This window comes from Diadema antillarum, unplaced genomic scaffold (assembly GCF_040938485.1).
Source record: "Diadema antillarum isolate AM-2024a unplaced genomic scaffold, OU_Dant_1.0 scf00000150, whole genome shotgun sequence".
NCBI classification, from domain to species: Eukaryota; Metazoa; Echinodermata; class Echinoidea; order Diadematoida; family Diadematidae; genus Diadema; species Diadema antillarum.
This window is the reverse complement of record NW_027271039.1, coordinates 970,823-991,536: the sequence shown is the minus strand read 5'-3', so window position 1 is coordinate 991,536 and position 20,714 is coordinate 970,823. Positions and strand designations below refer to the sequence as shown.

General features: G+C 37.7%; 2 protein-coding genes across 2 annotated transcripts in view; both read left to right on the top strand.

Moving 5' to 3' along the window:
• Positions 1 to 4,093: 4,093 nt before the first annotated feature.
• On the top strand, positions 4,094 to 5,233 carry LOC139721794 (uncharacterized). The gene has a single exon (XM_071633117.1). The coding sequence runs from the start codon at positions 4,229 to 4,231 to the stop codon at positions 5,093 to 5,095; it is 867 nt and encodes a 288-aa protein (XP_071489218.1). The 5' UTR covers positions 4,094 to 4,228; the 3' UTR covers positions 5,096 to 5,233.
• A 4,519-nt stretch (positions 5,234 to 9,752) lies between these two features.
• LOC139721770 (uncharacterized) overlaps positions 9,753 to 20,714 on the top strand; it is a 29,701-nt gene continuing 18,739 nt past the window's right edge. The window contains exon 1 of the mRNA XM_071633094.1: positions 9,753 to 9,794. Within this exon, the coding sequence (XP_071489195.1) occupies positions 9,753 to 9,794 (42 nt within the window). The remainder of the gene's footprint in view (positions 9,795 to 20,714) is intronic.

The following is a 20,714-nucleotide window of genomic DNA, read 5'->3' as shown; positions in this document are numbered from 1 at the left end:
GTCAATGTGACCAATCAAATTGTCCCTATGTTAATATGAGGTTATAGTCATTTATTGATGAAAAGGTTATGTGTGGCATCGTTAAGTTAAGAATGAATTGAAATGTATCAATACCTGGTAGTTGTCACTGGCAGCATGTTATCCACGTATATTGAAAACAAAAACAATAAGGACCAGGAAGGTGTGAGCCCCTTATTTCGCAGATTGCACTGGCCGAGGTAGTTTCAGAGTTCAAACTGTCTTGGAAGTTGACTAAGTTACATTCTTATAACAGATGTAGAAGGATCAAATCTAGGTAGATGTGTCCCACATGTCTTTTTTTCCATTTCTTCTCCTTCACTGCTAATCTAACATGGTTATTCAAGTTTATCATAATAAGGCGCAGACAGACTGGCAAGAGATGGCAAAGTCTTCGCAATCTTTTGTTGTCTGGTCACACTGGCAAGAGATCGAGAAGTTTGGTGGGGACAGCATTATAAAACTAGAATTATCACTGAAGGTGATTAATACCCCCGCCCCTAGTGTTGCTTTATAGTGTGTGATGTCATGAGGGCAATGACGTTAATACCAAGTTTGTGCACTTGTCGAAATGGAAACAGAATAATTGTAGTTTACTGTACAATTACAGAGTTGACCCTGAGTATAAAACTTACAACAAATGGAAACATGCTTTCCCCAAACATCACTACACTTAAAGACTATCATACACACCAAATTTGACCTTCATAGTTTGAATAGTTTATTTTGATACAAAAATGAGTGGTTACCATGGCAATACATTTTCCTTAAACTAACACACTGGTGTCTTGCAAAACTACACTTCTAGATCAGGATACATACTAAATTTGACTTTGATTGCTTGAATGATGGAAAAGTTATTCGATCTGCAATGTTTTGGTAAAATTGTGGTTACCATGGCAACGGTTTGTGTGACAAACACAAAAATTAGGTGTTCCACATATATACCTCAAGGCCATAATGCCTACCAAATTTGGTTTCAATTGCTTGAAAACTGTGGAAGGAGTTCACTGCACAGGAATAAAAAAAAAAACATGCGGTTACCATGGCAACGCATTGTCCGATACAATTACAAAGGACATTTTGTAAAACTACACTTAGAGAGCATCATACACACCAAATTTCACCTTCATAGACTAAATGGTTTATTTTGATACAAAGATGAGTGGTTACCATGGTAGCACATTTTTCTTACATTCACACATTGGTGTCTTGCACTACACCTCCAGATCATCATACATACTAAATTTGACCTTAATTGCTTGAATGGTGTGGAATTTATTCAATCCACAAGGTTTTGGTAAAATCATGGTTACCATGGCAACGCATTGTCCGAAAAACACACAAAAAAACATGCCTTGCACATCTATACCTCATTATCATCATTTACCCTAAGTTTCATTTAAATTGCTTCAAAACTGTAGGAGGAGTTCGCAACGCAAGATTTTGCAACAGACCGACCGACCGCCCGACCAACATCACGGTGATTCCTATACCCCCTTCACACTATGTGTGGCGGGGGTACAATGAAATATCCCAAGCTGTAGTGAGAAGTTTCGTGGAAAGTTTGCAGTCACATGCACTTGTAAAACTTCAAGATCTGAAAGATTGCAATCTTAAACTTTTCGATATTTAGCCATACTGACTGCACCTTTTGAGATTTTGGAGATCGCGATCTTATAAAACGTTTAAATCTTTTGCCAGTGTGTGATCGCGGCTATTCTACAAGCTTTACTTCCCAATGAATCCCTTCTCCAGTCTTACAAATAAAAAATATAATTTCATTAAACGTACTTACAACATAATTTTGTTTATTCATTGGGGCACCAGTGATGTTTGTTATGAAATTAAAGGTGTTTTTCTTCGACGTGTAAGAAAAAAATGCCTCAAGAGAAAGTAGAATAAAACCACCTATCCCATTTCCAACATATACATAAACTATACTCACTAAAACCGAAAGTTATTTGCATGACACTTGTGGTACTCACGTGTGTGTTATAAACCATGATAATGATAATGAATACTACATGTGTCATGATTACCATGCTCTGGTCACTGGGAAATAGAATCTCTTATGTGCTGATGCTACAGATTTGCATATTGGAACAATACAATAATAATCACGTTGCATATGAACAAAATGGCATTGATCGATGACATTTTCCACCCCCATGAAAAGTTGAGTGATGATCCGCGTAAAGAGAGTTTTCATCAATTCGTTTTGCGACTATCTATGAACTAGAAAATATTTTTCATGAAAATAGCAATTTTATGGCAATATTGCAGCCATTTTGTATGTATTATGCAAATTAATTTTTGAAGTTCATTCGCTTGAAGAAGACCGCCTTTTTTCCATAGCGCAATTAATTTTGGTTAAGAATTGGGTTCCTAACTTGAATTCTAAAAAAGAAATCCAAAAGGACCTTTTTAGAGGATTCGAAAAAAAAAAATCCCACCGGGGTATATAGGCTATGGAGTGAACTGCATGCACATAAAACTCATGAAGCCTTTATATGATTTGCATACCATTTACAATACTGTATTTGCATTCATTTTGATACCACTGAGAAGGGATTCTGGTCTTTATTTAACGCTCAAAACCTTAAAGTCTGCACATTTAGTGTTTTTAACTTACCTCTCAAGAAAAAAAAGTAAAAATTACTCTTCCAGTGTCAATACATATATGTTTATCTGCATATTTTAGTTCTAATTTGCATAATTATGAATTATATATACCTCAGAAACGTTTATCACAGAAATTGCTAATTCCATTCTATGTACAAAGATTTTAAATCACTTTTTTTCCAGCTTGTTTGCAAAGAATTTCTAGAAAATGCTTGTCTGAAATTGAAAAATTCTGTGGCTGGGCATCCATTTTGTTTATGCGAATTAGATGGTCAAGATCGATGAATTTCGATTGGAAACCGGATTTTTCCTTACCCTCAAAACCTTAAAGTCTACATTATAGTATTTAACTTGCCTCTCAAGAAAAAAAAATGTAAGAATTACCCTTCCAGTGTTAATATATATATATATATATATATATATGCATATTTCAGTCTTAATTTGCATGATTATGAATGAAATATAATATTTACAACCTGAGAAACGTTCATCCCTCAAATTGCTAATTCCGTTCTTTGTACAAATATTTCAAATCACTTTTTACCAGCTCGTTTGCAAAGAATTTCTAGAAAATGCGTGTCTGAAACTGACAATTTCTGTGACTTGGCAACCATTTTGTTTATGCAAATTAGATGGTAAAGATCGGTGAATTTCGCTTGGGAACCGGATTTTTCGGATTCAGCATACTCAAATTAGGTAAAAGAGACCGGTTCACAACTTTTACTCAAAAATGCCTCTAACACCTTTTTAGATAGCCCTTTTTCAGAAATCCCACTAGACTAGTGATACCAAGGAATTGTATATGAGATACTCGTTCTAAATGCTAAAAGTGTCATCAAAATAATACCTGTGCCTAAATCTTCTATAGAATTACTAAAAAGCATATACTTAGTTTTCTGGAGATTAAGTGATAATTAACTAGCTCTTATCAACTGAGTTTCTTCTTTCAATTCGGAATTAAAGATGCGTACAAGAGTATCTGGATTTTGGTGAGAAAAGAAAATATTTGAATCGTCAGCAAAAAGTATAAACAAGAGTATGTCAGACAGTGGCGTAACTACGGGGGGCATGGGGGCACGTGCCCCCCCCCCCCTCCCCAATCCGCTGGTTTAAAAAAAAAAATTTAAAATAAAATGAAATTACCAAAATGGTAATTCAAGGGTTAATGAACTGCTTTTGAAATCGATATGAAAGGGTGGTCATGAAATCAGATATTTTTTCTAAGATTTCTTTCAACCATAATAACAGGGATATAATATAGTGTGAAACATTGTTCAAAAAGCCTGGAGCCTGGAAATAGAGGGCGCTATGGACTGAGACGCACGCTGCAATTTCGTTTGTCTCGCAAAAGTAACAAAATTTCACCAAATTGGGACGTCTACTTCATTTTTTCGGGTCTCACATTCTAACAAAACGACAAAGTTAGAAACATCGCCTGAGGATGGACCAACAAAAATCTGCTCGGCCGCAACGGTTAGCCGCTACAAAGGCAAAAAACTATGGTCCTTCTGTGAGAAAACCCGCAACCCAGGTACGTGCAAACAGCCCGTCAAGTCCGAACCCGAAGGTCACTAACCCTACGCCCATGACTCCGGCCGCTTCCCAGCGAGAGTCGTTGGAAGGCCAAACAGCCAGCGATGCGGAATCTGTTGAACTGGTGCCTGATGACGTCACAAATATGGCTGTCGCATCCACGACGGTAACCAACCCAACGCACCCAGATCGAGGCACCACTATGCCCGCCGACAAGGAAGCACCGGCCTCTGCACCTCCCAATGTGCAAACCCCTGGAAGCTTGGACGCATATTTCAAGGAAGCTACCAGCGGATTCAATAAAATGATCCAAGACGCTGTCGACAAGTTCCTTGGGAAGTTGAGCGATCTTGAGGCCAACATTGAAGCTTCTATCCAATTTGAGAGCAAACGGGTCGATGATCTCGAAGTCAAACAAAAGGAAATGGAAGGTAGAATGAAAAGAATGGAAAAAGAAATTGCCGAACTCCGCTCCGAAGTATTGAAGAACAAAGCGGAAACAAACAAAACCGAAAGAATATCTAGGAGGAATAACATCCGCATCGTGGGAATCCCTGAAACACCAAATGACCAGAGGGAAGACTGCGCCCACATCGTCGAAGACATCCTGCGGTCCAAATTCAAGATGACCACAAAGGTGGAGCGAGCTCATCGTGATGGTCGCAAGGTGGAAGGTCGTCCCAGGCACATCTTGATAAAGTTTCTCTCATACAGAGAAAAAGTAGATGTCATCCGTCGTGCCAGGGAAATCCTAAAGGACGAGCGATATTTCATGATCGACGACTTGACGCAGACTGACCTGGAAGAAAAACAGAAATGGAAGAAACAAGTCCAAGAAATGTACAGCAAAGGTACCAAGTTGAGATTCTATGCCGGAAAATGGCGCCAAACCGGAGGCGCTCCCTTTAATTTCGAGTGAGTAGTCATCTCCTATATACATTTCTTATAACTTCAACTGAAGTTTTGTGTACCCTACAGAGAAGATTAGTAACATTGGCCCAGTTGTACATGATTATGATATGACAGATACTTATTGTCCAGCATGAGTAACTCAGAAATCATAGTTTTAGGTATACCTACTGCACTAAAAAAATTCTTACAACCTCAACTGAAGTTTTGTGTAGCCTACAGAGAAGATCAGTAACATTGGCCCAGTTGTACATGATGATGCTATGATAGATACTTATTGTCCTACATGAGTAACTCAGAAATTATATTTTAGGTATACTTATTGCACTCAAAAATTCTTATAACTTCAACTGAAGTTTTGTGTACCCTACAGAGAAGATCAGTAACATTGGCCCAGTTGTACATGATGATGCTATGATAGATACTTATTGTCCTACATGAGTAACTCAGAAATTATATTTTAGGTATACTTATTGCACTAAAAAATTCTTATAACTTCAACTGAAGTTTTGTGTACCCTACAGAGTAGATCAGTAACATTGGCCCAGTTGTACATGATGATGCTATGATAGATACTTATTGTCCTACATGAGCAACTCAGAAATTATATTCTAGGTATATCTATTGCACTCAAGAAGTCAATGATGTTGGTTTAACTAAAATGTGCGTATTGGTTTTTCATTAGGTATACCTATTGTGATCAAAAATTCAATGACGTTGGTTTGGTTAAAATATGCGCACTGGTTTCCTTATAAAAACACACCGGTTTTTGCATGATTACAAATATTCCGGTTTTTCATTACACTAAATTGAAGTGGTAGAAGTAAATGAATCCAAAGTTTACTAGAATTGCTGTCAACGTACAGTGCCAAATGTATATTAAGATACTAAAGTGAAATGGTAGAAGACAATGAATCCAGGTAATGTACTAGAATTGCTGTCAACTTGCAGTGCCAAATGTATATCAAGATACTGTATTTTTCTTCTTTTTTTTTCTCCTTTTGTTCAGGATGGCATCTGCAAATGGGTACCATCCGAACTGAATACAATATCAGCCGAGTATTATATTTTTCTCTACTTATGCAATGAACCGGCTGCACAGTGTATTACAGCAGGTGTGACTTGCTCAAATTTGGTTTGTGTCTTGAACCAGTTGCACAGTGTATTACAACCCTTCAGCAGTTAACGTACGCAAGCTACATTTCACTATCATTAATGAAACACGCTTAAGCATGACTATTCAGTTTGTATAGTTGCCCAGGGTGAATTATACAGTCGGATCTTTTTGTTCAGTATGGCATCTGCAAATGGGTGCCATCTGAACTGAATTCAGTATCAGCCGAGTATCACATTTTTCTCCACTCACGCAATGAATCGGCTGCACAGTGTATTACAGCAGGTGTAACTTGCTCAAACTTGGTGTGTCTTGGTTACTAGTGTTGCCCCTGGCAACCTTGTTCTTATCCTAAATCATGTAAAGAGTTCCTCAGTGTTAGTCTTGTTGGCGCATAGGGAGTGGGTGATGTTTTGCTCTCCAACTGTGGGAGAGGAGAAATCCGTATTGAATGAATGATAAAAAAACCCGGTTGACTTATATATGTTCCTGGTAAACAAGTCCATTACTGGTTTCCTCCAAATGGATTCCTCAAGTATAGGTTTCCTTTTAGGCTGTAGGAGTTTTACCTGGCCGACATGACGGTTGTCAAGTCACTTCATTGTGATTAGAGTCTGCACGATGTCATGATCCATCCCAACCAAATCTAAATGTATGAAGTGATAAATATATATATATATATATGTATACACATATATATTTCAATCAATAGTAGCTCAATTCAGAACCTTAACAGCCGATTTTTTTGAAAATAGAGCTACATGTATTAGTATGCTCCCAAATTACCCAACCTTTTAGCAGTCAACGTACGCAAGCTATACACACTTCATTATCATTAATGCAAAACGCTTAAGCATTTTATGCAGATTGTTTAGTCAACTAGGGTGATTTGTCCAGTTTGTTTTGTTTTTTTTCTATTCAGAATGGCATCTACAAAGGGTGCTATCTGAACTGAATACAGTATCAGCCGAGTGTTATATTCTTCTCCACTCATGCAGTGGACCGGCTGCACAGTGTATTACAGCAGGTGTGACTTGCTCAAATTTGGTTTGTGTCTTGAACCAGTTGCACAGTGTATTACAACCCTTCAGCAGTTAACGTACGCAAGCTACATTTCACTATCATTAATGAAACACGCTTAAGCATGACTATTCAGTTTGTATAGTTGCCCAGGGTGAATTATACAGTCGGATCTTTTTGTTCAGTATGGCATCTGCAAATGGGTGCCATCTGAACTGAATTCAGTATCAGCCGAGTATCACATTTTTCTCCACTCACGCAATGAATCGGCTGCACAGTGTATTACAGCAGGTGTAACTTGCTCAAATTTGGTGTGTCTTGGTTACTAGTGTTGCCCCTGGCAACATTGTTCTTATCCTAAATCATGTAAAGAGTTCCTCAGTGTTAGTCTTGTTGGCGCATAGGGAGTGGGTGATGTTTTGCTCTCCAACTGTGGGAGAGGAGAAATCCGTATTGAATGAATGATAAAAAAACCCGGTTGACTTATATATGTTCCTGGTAAACAAGTCCATTACTGGTTTCCTCCAAATGGATTCCTCAAGTATAGGTTTCCTTTTAGGCTGTAGGAGTTTTACCTGGCCGACATGACGGTTGTCAAGTCACTTCATTGTGATTAGAGTCTGCACGATGTCATGATCCATCCCAACCAAATCTAAATGTATGAAGTGATAAATATATATATATATATATATATATATATATATATATATGTATACACATATATATTTCAATCAATAGTAGCTCAATTCAGAACCTTCACAGCCGATGTTTTGAAAATAGAGCTACATGTATTAGTATGCTCCCAAATTACCCAACCTTTTAGCAGTCAACGTACGCAAGCTATACACACTTCATTATCATTAATGCAAAACGCTTAAGCATTTTATGCAGATTGTTTAGTCAACTAGGGTGATTTGTCCAGTCTGGTTTTTTTTTTTTCTATTCAGAATGGCATCTACAAAGGGTGCTATCTGAACTGAATACAGTATCAGCCGAGTGTTATATTCTTCTCCACTCATGCAGTGGACCGGCTGCACAGTGTATTACAGCAGGTGTGACTTGCTCAAATTTGGTTTGTGTCTTGAACCAGTTGCACAGTGTATTACAACCCTTCAGCAGTTAACGTACGCAAGCTACATTTCACTATCATTAATGAAACACGCTTAAGCATGACTATTCAGTTTGTATAGTTGCCCAGGGTGAATTATACAGTCGAATCTTTTTGTTCAGTATGGCATCTGCAAATGGGTGCCATCTGAACTGAATTCAGTATCAGCCGAGTATCACATTTTTCTCCACTCACGCAATGAATCGGCTGCACAGTGTATTACAGCAGGTGTAACTTGCTCAAATTTGGTGCGTTTTGGTTACTAGTGTTGCCCCTGGCAACCTTGTTCTTATCCTAAATCATGTAAAGAGTTCCTCAGTGTTAGTCTTGTTGGCGCATAGGGAGTGGGTGATGTTTTGCTCTCCAACTGTGGGAGAGGAGAAATCCGTATTGAATGAATGATAAAAAAACCCGGTTGACTTATATATGTTCCTGGTAAACAAGTCCATTACTGGTTTCCTCCAAATGGATTCCTCAAGTATAGGTTTCCTTTTAGGCTGTAGGAGTTTTACCTGGCCGACATGACGGTTGTCAAGTCACTTCATTGTGATTAGAGTCTGCACGATGTCATGATCCATCCCAACCAAATCTAAATGTATGAAGTGATAAATATATATATATATATGTACACACATATATATTTCAATCAATAGTAGCTCAATTCAGAACCTTAACAGCCGATGTTTTGAAAATAGAGCTACATGTATTAGTATGCTCCCAAATTACCCAACCTTTTAGCAGTCAACGTACGCAAGCTATACACACTTCATTATCATTAATGCAAAACGCTTAAGCATTTTATGCAGATTGTTTAGTCAACTAGGGTGATTTGTCCAGTCTGGTTTTTTTTTTTCTATTCAGAATGGCATCTACAAAGGGTGCTATCTGAACTGAATACAGTATCAGCCGAGTGTTATATTCTTCTCCACTCATGCAGTGGACCGGCTGTCTGTACAATGTATTTATAATATGTTAACCTGTATTTTGTTGGAATTTGGTGTGTGCTTTGTTCGCTATAGAGTTTTACTTGGCAACCGTGTACTTGCACCATATAGTGATGGTTGGCGGTACCAGGGTGTTGGTCTTCTTGGGGCATAGGGATGGGGTGATCTTTTGCTCCGTAGTTATGGAACAGGAGAAATCCGTATAAATGATAAAAACGGTTTATTCATAGATGTTCCTTGTGAACAAGCCCGTTGCTGGTTCTTTCCAAATTGATTCCTCGGGCAAGGATTCCCTTACGCTGTAGCTGCCTGAGATCTGTACCCTGCAGGCATGATGGTTGTCAGATCAATTTATTGTAATCTAGAGCCTGCACGGGATTAGGATTCATTGTAGTTAAATTTATGGTTATATCATAGTGTATGTGATAAATATATTGATATGATTGCCGGAATTTTATTGCGATTAGATCCAGCACGGGATATGGTCCGTGACAACCAAATCCACGCCTACCGCATTATCCATGTGAGAGATATTTGTTATGATTCTCAATATTCATCAAACCCACCTGCAATTAAAGTTTTTTTTTTTGTTGTTGTTGATAAATACCCTTAAGATATAATGATAGTAAGTTATATCCTTTTGTTGAGATATAGTTTTTTTTCTGATTAATTGACATCAGCCGAATGCTATATTTTTCTCCACTCACGCAGTGGACAGGTTGCACAGTGTATTATAATACAATTGGCGTGACAATAGGCCCTACATAATTCTGTTAACCTGCATTTCGTTCGAATTTGGCGTGTGCCTTGCGCTTTAGAGTTGCCCTTGGCAACCGTGTACCTGCCCTATGTAGTAACTGTTGGCGGTCCCAGCGTGTGGATCTTGTTGTTGTTGTTGATATATACCCTTTACGATAACGACAATAAGTTAATAAAATGTGTTTGGGTGTTTTCTTTTTCTCTCTCACTCTCTCTTGGTCGAAATATTTTTCTGATTAATTGGCATACCAATTCAGAACTCAATCAGCTGATGTTTTAAATATCTAGGTATGCTCCCAAATTACTCAACCTTTTAGCAGTCAACGTACACAAGCTAAATTTCATTATCATTATTGAAACACGCTTAAGCATCTTATACAGGTTGTATAGTTATCCAGGGTGAATTGTTCAGTTTGTTCTTCTTGTTCAGGGTGGCATCTGCCAACGGGTGCCGACAGTATCAGCCGAGTATTGTATTCTTCTCCACTCACGCAGTGGACCGGCTGCACAGTTTAATACAATTTATTACAACATACTATGTCAATTTGTAACTTGTTCGAATTTGGTGTGTGCTTTGTTCGCTATAGAGTTGCTCTTGGCAACCGTGTATTTGCCCTACATGTTCTTTTTGTCCAGGATGGCATCTGCCAACGGGTGCCATCAGAACTGACAGTATCAGCCGAGTATTGTATTCTTCTCCACTCACGCAGTGGACCGGCTGCACAGTTTAATACAGTTTATTACAATATATTATGTCAACTTGTAACTTGCTCGAATTTGGTGTGTGCCTTGTTCGCTACAGAGTTGCCCTTGGCAACCATGTATTTGCCCTATATAATATACTGGCCGTCGGCGGTCCCAGCGTGTTTGTCTTTTTGGGGCATAGGGACGGGTGATCTTTTGCGCTGCAGTTATGGGAGAGGAGGAATCCGTATAGAATTAATGATAAAAACGGTTATTTTTTTTTTTCATTTCTTGTAAAATTGATTCTTCGGGTAAGGATTTCCTTCCTAGAGCTGCCCTTGGGAACCTAGTATTTGCTCTATATACTGGCGGTTGGCGGTCCCTATAAGACTTGAGATGTCTTCTCTTCTGTCATAACACAATACGTATTACATACATGTGTTCCCTCTATTGATCGGATATAGAACAATTACCGGAGTTTTATTATAACTTATTTTGAATATTAGTATTCATGCTTATGGCAAACTGTTCTCTTTATGTTTGTGCCTACTTAGATCGTATTAATGTTATGTATAGGACGATCCTATTTTCCTTTGTAGACAACGTTATATTACGAGACAACGATAAAATGTGTAACTGCAATATTGCAACAATCTCCACAGTCAAATTGTTCTATACTGCCCTCTACAGGTGCCCTCGTGGACTCAAGCAACGGACAACACGCTCACCCTTTAATACGCAATTCTATAGACACAGCATTCAATTCAATTAATGATGATGACTTTTTTGATTTGGCAGGACCTTCTTTTGAACAAAACGAATCAAATATCAATCAAAATGACAATTTTTTTGATAATTATGTTTCTGACGGTTTTAATTCATCGCCGCAAGAATTAGACTATGATTTTGACACAGAGAACCAATTGCAAAGTCCGTCTTCTGAATATCTTACTCAATCCCAATTTACCAATGTTGTCAAGGAATATGATAGTACTACTTTTTCTCTTTTACATTTTAATATTAGAAGTATTAATAAGCATTTTGAAGAATTGAGGTTATTTTTAAATAGTCCCATCATGCATAATATCTCGGCGGTAGGTTTAACCGAAACCTGGCTCTCTCATGACTCCAGTCTTCCCTTCGCTCTCGACGGGTACGATTTAGTGGTTAATAACAGACAAAATAGGGTAGGTGGAGGCGTTGCCATATATGTTAAACAAAATTATGATTATGTAGTCCGCGATGAGTTCACCAGTATGACTGATTTTTTTGAGTCTTTATTTATTGAAATCACAGTTCCAGGCAGCAAAAATATAATCATAGGTGTAGTATATAGACCACCAAACGCGAATACTAAATCATTTTTAGATTATTTTTCCGATCTGGTTAAAAACCCACTTTTTATCAACAAAAATTGTTTTATAATGAGTGATTTTAATATAGATTTGCTAAAACAGAATAATATGTCGCAAGATTTTTTGGAAATATTTTTGTCTGCCTCTTTTTTACCCTTAATATCTAAACCCACACGTATAGTTAATGAATCTGTTTCTTTAATTGATAACATTTTTTGTAACATTCTTCCTCCTCCTGATTCTTTTGTAGTACTCTCAGATATCACCGATCATTTCCCTATCTCGACTGGTTTTTCTTTAAATGGAGCAGTTGATAATAAAAACAACAATATATTTAAACGAAGAATTACTCATGAAAGTATAGCCAGGCTAGGTGCTAGCTTAGACACCGCAGACTGGTCCTGTATCTTTGATACAGATGATGTTAATTTGTCTTATGAATATTTTATGAAGATTTTTATCCAACATTTGGACATTTGTATTCCAAAACGTAGAGAAAAATCAGCTAATTACAAAAAAATACCCAGGCTCCCATGGATTTCAAAATCGCTCCTGCGTTCAATAAATAGAAAGAATAATTTATATTACAGATTTAAAATGAAACGTACTGAGCAATCAAAGTTGAAATACACTAGTTACAAAAATACTTTGACGAAAATTATACGAATAGAAAAAAAAAAATATTATACTAATCAGTTACAATTTTACAGGCATGATATGCAAAATACATGGAAAGTTTTAAAGCAAGCCATGAATATATCAAATGTTAAGTCAAATATTACAAAAATTAGATTTGATGGTGAAATTCTTGAAGATTCTCAACAAATTTGTGATGTTTTGAATAACCATTTTTCTTCAATTGGGGAAAGCCTGGCAAGTAATATTCCTCCCTCCACAAAACATTTTTCCGAATTTTTGGGTCCCCCAAATTCTAGTTCAATATTTTTTTAATCCAACATACACTCAGGAGATAATTAATATTGTCTCTGATTTCAGTTCCAAAAAAAGTGCTGGACACGATGACATCAGCAATTTTCTTTTAAAGGGGGTAATATCGTCAATTGCGGATCCCTTAGCTCATATATTTAATCTATCCCTTTTTAATGGCACCTTCCCCGAAAGTATGAAAATAGCAAAAGTCATCCCCTTGTTTAAAAAAGGTGACAAATTAGATGTAAATAATTACCGACCAATTTCTTTGTTAAGTGCATTGTCAAAAATTCTTGAAAAATTATTTATAAAAGAACTATTAATTTCTTTAAATTTAATCACATATTTACGAATTTTCAATTTGGATTTAGGGAGAAACATAGCACCACACATGCATTATTGAGTTTTATAGAAAAAGTGGCACATGCTATCGATAAATCTTCTCATTTGATAGGTTTGTTCCTGGACTTCTCCAAGGCCTTCGACACCATCAATCATGATATTTTACTTAACAAATTACACCATTATGGAGTGCGTGGGAAGGCCTTGGAGTGGTTCAGGAGCTACCTCATGAACAGGAAACAATATGTTTCTTTAAATGGTTGTAATTCACAAATATTAAATATTAAATGTGGGGTGCCACAGGGAAGTTTATTAGGTCCACTGTTGTTTACTATTTACATAAATGATTTTTGTAGATCATCAGATGTTCTTTCTTTTATTCTTTTTGCAGACGACTCAAATCTATTTTTTTCACACAATAATCTTTTTACCTTTGTTAATACAATAAATTTAGAATTAGAAAATGTTGCCCAGTGGATAAAAGCAAATAAGCTATCTCTTAACCTTCAAAAAACAAAATATATGCTCTTTAGTAATTCTACTGAGGCATTACCTGTTGATATTGTTTTAGATGGTACTCCACTCGAAAATGTCTCCCATATAAAATTTCTTGGAGTAACAGTTGACAATAAGCTGTCCTGGAAATTTCATATTGACAGTATATGTAAAATTATTTCACGTAATATTGGTATAATTAATAAGCTTAAGTTTTGTTTTCCTTTGTCGTCCCTGCTCGTATTATATTCATCCTTAATATTGCCATATTTAAGTTACGGTATTCTCGCGTGGGGAAATACATATAAAACATTCTTAGATAAATTACTTTTATTGCAAAAGAAATCACTCCGTGTTATATGTCATACTCCATTTTTGTCCCATACTGACCCACTATTTTATGAGCATAAAATATTGAAAATTAATGATTTGTATTTGTTTAATCTAGGACAATTTATGTATAATTATAATAAAAATAATCTCCCAAATATATTTGAAACAATGTTTCAAAGAAATCAATCCATTCATAATTATCCAACACGGCGATCAAATGATTTCCATTTGCCATTTCTGAGAACTTTGTTGGCTCAAAACACATTTATTTACGACGGGCCAAAGTACTGGAATTCACTTCCCAGTAACATTACTACTGCTCAATCTCTGAATTCCTTTAAGAATAAATTAAAACCATTTTTATTGCAACTTTACAACATCCAACAGAGTTAGTTTCCCTTTATCATCTCAGTCAAGTCATCATTTTTTTTTTACATAAGTCCTCCTACTAAACTATGTCCCTCTCTGTGTTCTAAATATAACGATGTGTTTTTTTTTTCTCCTGCATTCTTACCAACATAACTACGTATAAAAAATGTTTTGCATTACATTCAATCCAGCTTGTATTTTATCACTTATTTTACATTATGAAATCCAGATTGCTTGCGTCCACGATGGCACATGCTGTAGTTCCCTCTTTTTTCTCCCTTTTTTTCCTCTCTTTTTTTCCTCTTCTTTTTCCTTTCCTTTTCTCTCTTTTTCCTCTTCCCAATCATTTTGATGTCAGTTGACATCGGTTCGTTTATTGTGTTTTATATTGATGTTTTGTGTATTTTTCTGAGGGTCCCATATCGTACAAGCTTTGCTTCCTAGTGGGACCCTCCACTTCCATCCTCATCCTTAGTTGACTTGTATTATACGCTTTATGTATTTAACAAAGATGTAATCACATCTACTTTTCACTTTCATAATTTTCTTATGTACCTTTTCAAGTTTTGTTCTGTATCACAAATATCCCGTGTATACGCAATGTACATAAAGTTCTTTGTTCATTTTGATGGAGGTGAAAAAAAAATAAAGTTGAAATAAAGTTGAGCCGACAAAATATGACTCAGCGTGATTCGTGGTTGGCATTCTGAATATAAGTAGGATATGCGCAGTGTACTCAGAACATCCGAACGGGAAAGAGAGTCGCTGCAATGTTGCGCAATGTGATGTAGAATGTATACCTTTGTACCTTACGCTTCGTTATATCAAAGCTAGATCATTGATTTTGCAGTGTTACTTTACATACTAGTCTATGTTAAAATGCCTTGCATTGCCAATAATAAGACTTGACCTGGGCTATTTCCTAACTTTTCCACGTATATAAAAACACACACACACACACACACACACACACACACACACACAAACACAAACAATTAGAGGATGCTCTAAAGTGCAGATTTTGGACATCCTTCCCCCCGCTTGGTCACTTCGACGCCCCCTCGCTGGTCATACCTCCCCCAATCACAGAATCATGAACATAAACCGACACCCTTGACTACCAGTGGCGGGTCGGGGGGGGGGGGGGGGGGGGGGGCGCACCGGGCGCCCCCCCCCCACATCCCTCTAATTTCCAAAGCGAAAAAAATTCGCTACAAACGGCAGTTTTGTTTTGTTTTTTGGACTGTAAAATGTCAACATTTTCAAACTCGCTCGCTCGCATTTCATCGTTATGCCATTCTCCAGCTGCCAGTAATTGCCAGCAGTTGTGCCCGATGCGCCCCCCCCCCCTTAATTTCCAGGAGCAAACCCTTCACCATCATACCGTGAATAGTTTTGATCAATGTAATGTATTGGTTGGCATATAACAGGGTCTTTGTAATAAAGGGACATTCCGGCGAGACTCAGTTGGCGATGAACTGGCCAAAGATTTGGAAAACCGGGCACTAGTTTATCTTTAAAGCTGAAATTAGGCATGTTCTATCACCGACCATCGTTGACGATTGAGTAAAGTTTCGTCTTGTTTCAATCAGATACGAAATTATTTGCAGTATTTCATTTCGTAACGCTACTTATCAGATATATTCTCGTGATGAACTGACTTGCAGAAGTATATTTCACTACGATTTTGTGAGAAAGTCGTATGTAGTTATTAATTTCGTGAGTAAATCGTTTTGTAAGCTCGATTTCAATTCAATTCAATTCAACTTTATTTTCATTTCATTAAATAAAGAGGGAAACTTATAAACAATGCATTAGTAGAACATACATTAGTAATATAGGTTTTCCCGACCAATTTCGCACTTTTGCCATTCCAATTCCCAATTGCTGTATTCAATTTAGCAACATGTAGCGTAGATGACATGTTCGGTATTTCAATTTTATGATCTGTTCATTCAAATTCATTTTGGAGCATTCAAATTACCTTCAGTCTCATTCTAATTATCAACTTTTCAATTGAAATTCGTAAAACAAGCACCATTTCGTTATTCGTTCATTCAATTTAGAATGATATAGTCACGTGATCAAGGACATGCTGCACTAGTTCATTCGAATTCATTTTGGGGCATCTAATTTAACATCTTTGTAGTCAATTTAGCACGCATGTTTATGCTTTGGTTCTTTCTTTTTTTCAACATAGTTATTGTTTTGCAAGCATCATTACATTTCTTATTTTCCTATTCATTTTAGAGATTTTGGCAACAGTTTTTTTTTTTCTTCAATGTGCTTATTGAGTCTTCCAGTCCGAAGATAGTTGGTGCATGTGGCCACAACCTATCTGGCCGTTGAGCGCTTTATTCCGAGTGTGTCGGCCAGTTCTAGGAAGTCAAAGTTATGATCATCAAAATGTTCCTATAATTCTGTTTCTGTCTTCTTGAGAAATACGTCTGTATTTAACTTGTGCTGCCATGAATGTAAGTAGTATTGGTACATGTAGGCCTAAAATGGCATGTATGAAAGAAAACTGGCGTTACAGAAAAACAAACTAGAGTTATATAGGGTCACAAAATATCATACTTTTACTGCTTAACAGAGCGTGGATGAAACAAAAGGGCACATAGAAATACGCGTTTAAATGTTCTCACCTTTTTTTCAAAGAAGAAATGACATGACGTTATTTTGAATGAACGTGTTGGGAGTTTGACTGCCCATGCGCGAAATTGAATGACTGAAAATACCTTTTCTGCCAGTGCTGGCGAATTTGAATGACTGAAGAGCACGTGCCAATTTGAATGCCCGATTTACGAATTCGAAAGGCACATGTGCAAATTTCATTGATCGAAACTCTAAATTGAACGAACAACTTGCAATTTTGAATGACAGAATGTGCAGTGACGAGGATTGTCGCTAAATATAATGAACCTTCTATCAAATGGACCGACAAAAGTGCGAAATTGGCCGGGAAAGCCTATAATTTGAAAACGTAAATTAATGAAATACATGTGATATTGAGTAAAAACATAATTGTATTCTTTAAATATAGGTATATGCATACTACAAACAAAATAGGGATGGGAATGGAATGCAGGTCCCACTAACAGCGTGTCGCAGAGAAGATGCTTCGTGACAAACTCATCTAATACGTGCGACACTAAGTTGGGGCCCCGCCAGGGCACCAAAGTGTTGCACTAGCTCAGCGATTTCGTGCACAGAAAAACCTGTTCAACACTTGCCGCCCCATACACACCCCTTTGACTCTCTAGGGTCGATGAGCACAAATCAGACACTGGCTTTGCTGCATGACGGCATATCAGAGCTGCAAAGAAAAGGAACGGAAAAACATCCATAACAATATATTGAAATGACTCAGATCAAATAAACGGGAGCATGCACAAAGTGATCGTCTTCCGAAACGCTCGCATAACTTGAACAGAAATACCATGGAGTCCACATGTCCCAGGAACTCACCTCCTTCTTCAGCTGCACCAGAAATAATTGTATGCGTCCCCCGGAAATCTTCTCTGCGTGATGATAAGAATGTTTCTGCCAGCAATCAGCCATCAACAAAAAGTGAGTCATGTCTGCCATCATCTTGTTAATGAGATTCATGATAACAAATAGAAATAAATGAATGGTTATAGTCGAGGATGTCATACACGTATGTTCTCTCTTCAGTGTCAAATGTACGCATGCACTCTTAACGGGACGTTTTGCAAAAGAGAGTCAGTTTTGAGCCAACTCAAAGAAGAAGAAGAAGAATTAAGGTCCTGCGTAAAAGCATATTTAGAAATGTTGCACATAGTGCGGAGTGCCCTGATAATGTCAAGCAATAAACTTCGAACATGGACGAGATGACTTTTCTAATATCGCCATTAAGCTGGTATCTATCTCACTGACCGGCGAATGTTTGTGAACGTAGCGAATTTGGGATTCGCCAACATTTCTGACGAATGTTTGCGAAAAATCAAGGTTCCCTTCTGCCATTAACGGCAGTTAACGACTTTTAGCGATGTTTAGCGACAATTAGCAACACTTGAGCGAATGTTTGCGAAAGTGTTTGCGAAACACAGGTGGCGACTATTAGCGACTGTTTGCAAATCCCTTGCGACAATTTGCGAATGTTTTGGGACCTGGATAAGTACCAGGAGATTATGTATAGTTAGACCCATAAAACGAACGTACAACCTTCTACTGCATTTAGATCTCTTGTGACCACCGTTCAAGATGGATTTTCCGTTTCTGCCAAGAAGAGGCTCAACGTCCTACAATCCTTGAACAGCTGCTTTGCCTGGCTGCTGCTACAGCTATCGTGCAGCTTAAGAGAAATAGATGAAGAAAAACAAGAAAGGAAGAAGAAAAGAAAGGCTGTTTTGGTCAGAGAGTGGTTGTTGAGGATAGACCTTGGTCAATATGAAAAGCTTTTGCAGCAATTATATGATGGAGATGTCAAGAGCTTCAATAACTTTCTGAGAGTGGCACCTTGTCTGTTTCAGGAGCTTTTAAATAGGAACAATATGGTCACTTGTTCGCTAGTAGTGGCGAATTAAATAATGTTAGCGAAGATAGAAATTCGCAAAGAAATTTTGAACATGTTCAAAATTTCTTTGCGACTAGAAAAACTGCTTGCGACATTAAAAACCGTTTGCGAACATTCTTGCAACTGTCAACGAACCTTTTGCAACCCTTTACGAAACCTGGCGATATCCAAAATCCGATCAGTGAGATACCCCCTAACGTTCGCCGCTCAGTGAGATACCCCCTTTACTGATTCGGGCGTAAATACGAGATTTCTTTTTTTTTTATATAATCTATGTATTGTTATTAAACTGGGAGTTTGTGTCTGCCGTTGTTTAATATTGAAAGACAAAACATCTTAAAGATAATAAAATGATTTGGTACCTCAAAAGTCTCCCTGAAATTCCTAGTCTTAGTTTGTGTTTCAGGTTAAAGTACCTTTCATATAACTAACACTGTGAGACTTACTCGCCCCAAAATGCTCCCATGTCTTAGTAATCATGCAATAATGGTTTCGTACCAGAGCCGCCGCCGTTCGACGGCGCGGCGAGGTAGTACACGTATTGTACGAAACCTGCATGATAACTGCGACCAGCAGCGTGCAGCCGGCCCCATTCAAAACACGTGTACGCATAGCTAACTGCGACCAGCAGCCCCATACGCATAGCGGTAGGCTGCGTTCACATAGAAGTATACTATTCGGGTATTCGGGCTCGTTTTCGAGGGCACGCGAATAGCTTGAATCGAACGATAGGATTTCCTCACACCGGTTCACATAAGAGGGCACTATTCGAAAGTACCGAATACCTGCGAAAAGTGTAGCAAAGTGGGAATCGAGCTTGTTCGATTTTCTTACCGTCTCTCGTTTATGAAATAATGAAAATTTTGGTCTGGCTTTGCCCGTTAGCAAATATAAGCTTGTAGACTGACATTCTGATGCAGTTTAGAAACTGTTAATAAGATTTGCTGCGATGTAGGAGGAAGAAATCCTCACTACATGGGATGGTGAGTTGACGGTGCGGGTGATGGTGTATTCGGTGCTCGAATAGCGAATAGCGAATAGCAAATAGCAAATACTTTTATGTGAACGCAGCCTAAGGCTGCTTTCACATAGAAGTATTCGGTATTCGCTATTCGCTATTCGCTATTGAGGTACCAAAACTTTATATTATCTTTAACTTTTTTTTCTTTTCTGTTCCCGAAGAGATGTGCCTATATAAAGGGGGAAATGCCACTTCTTCGCTTGAAACAATGCTTTATTTTATTCTCTATGTAACGGGCATGATGTAGGAATAGACAAACATGACCGTGTGTTATGTGTACTCTGTAGAGTTGTTTGCTGGATTAATGTGTGACGGGGAAGGTTAGGAGGTGAAAGACAACAAAAAGGGAAATATGACGATTGTTATTGTGTGTCTCACATGACAAAACGATACGCAGGAGAGTTTCACTTTGCCAAATGGAAGCATTCAAGCATGACGAAGCATGCCAGACAGCTTGCCAGTCGCGCCATTACACGAAGGTGTATTTATTGTAATACCATAAGCGATGTTATAGAGGAGTGCATTTGCATGAAAGCAAGACAATGCGTTAAAGGGGTATGTTACTGTGAATGCTTGCGAACGCAGCGAATTCGGAATAAGGTTGCAAGAAAATTTTCA

What these genes read in the sequence shown, in the direction of transcription:
- LOC139721794 (XM_071633117.1), top strand. Translation starts at nt 4,229, where the DNA reads ATGACTCCGGCCGCTTCCCAGCGAGAGTCGTTGGAAGGCCAAACAGCC.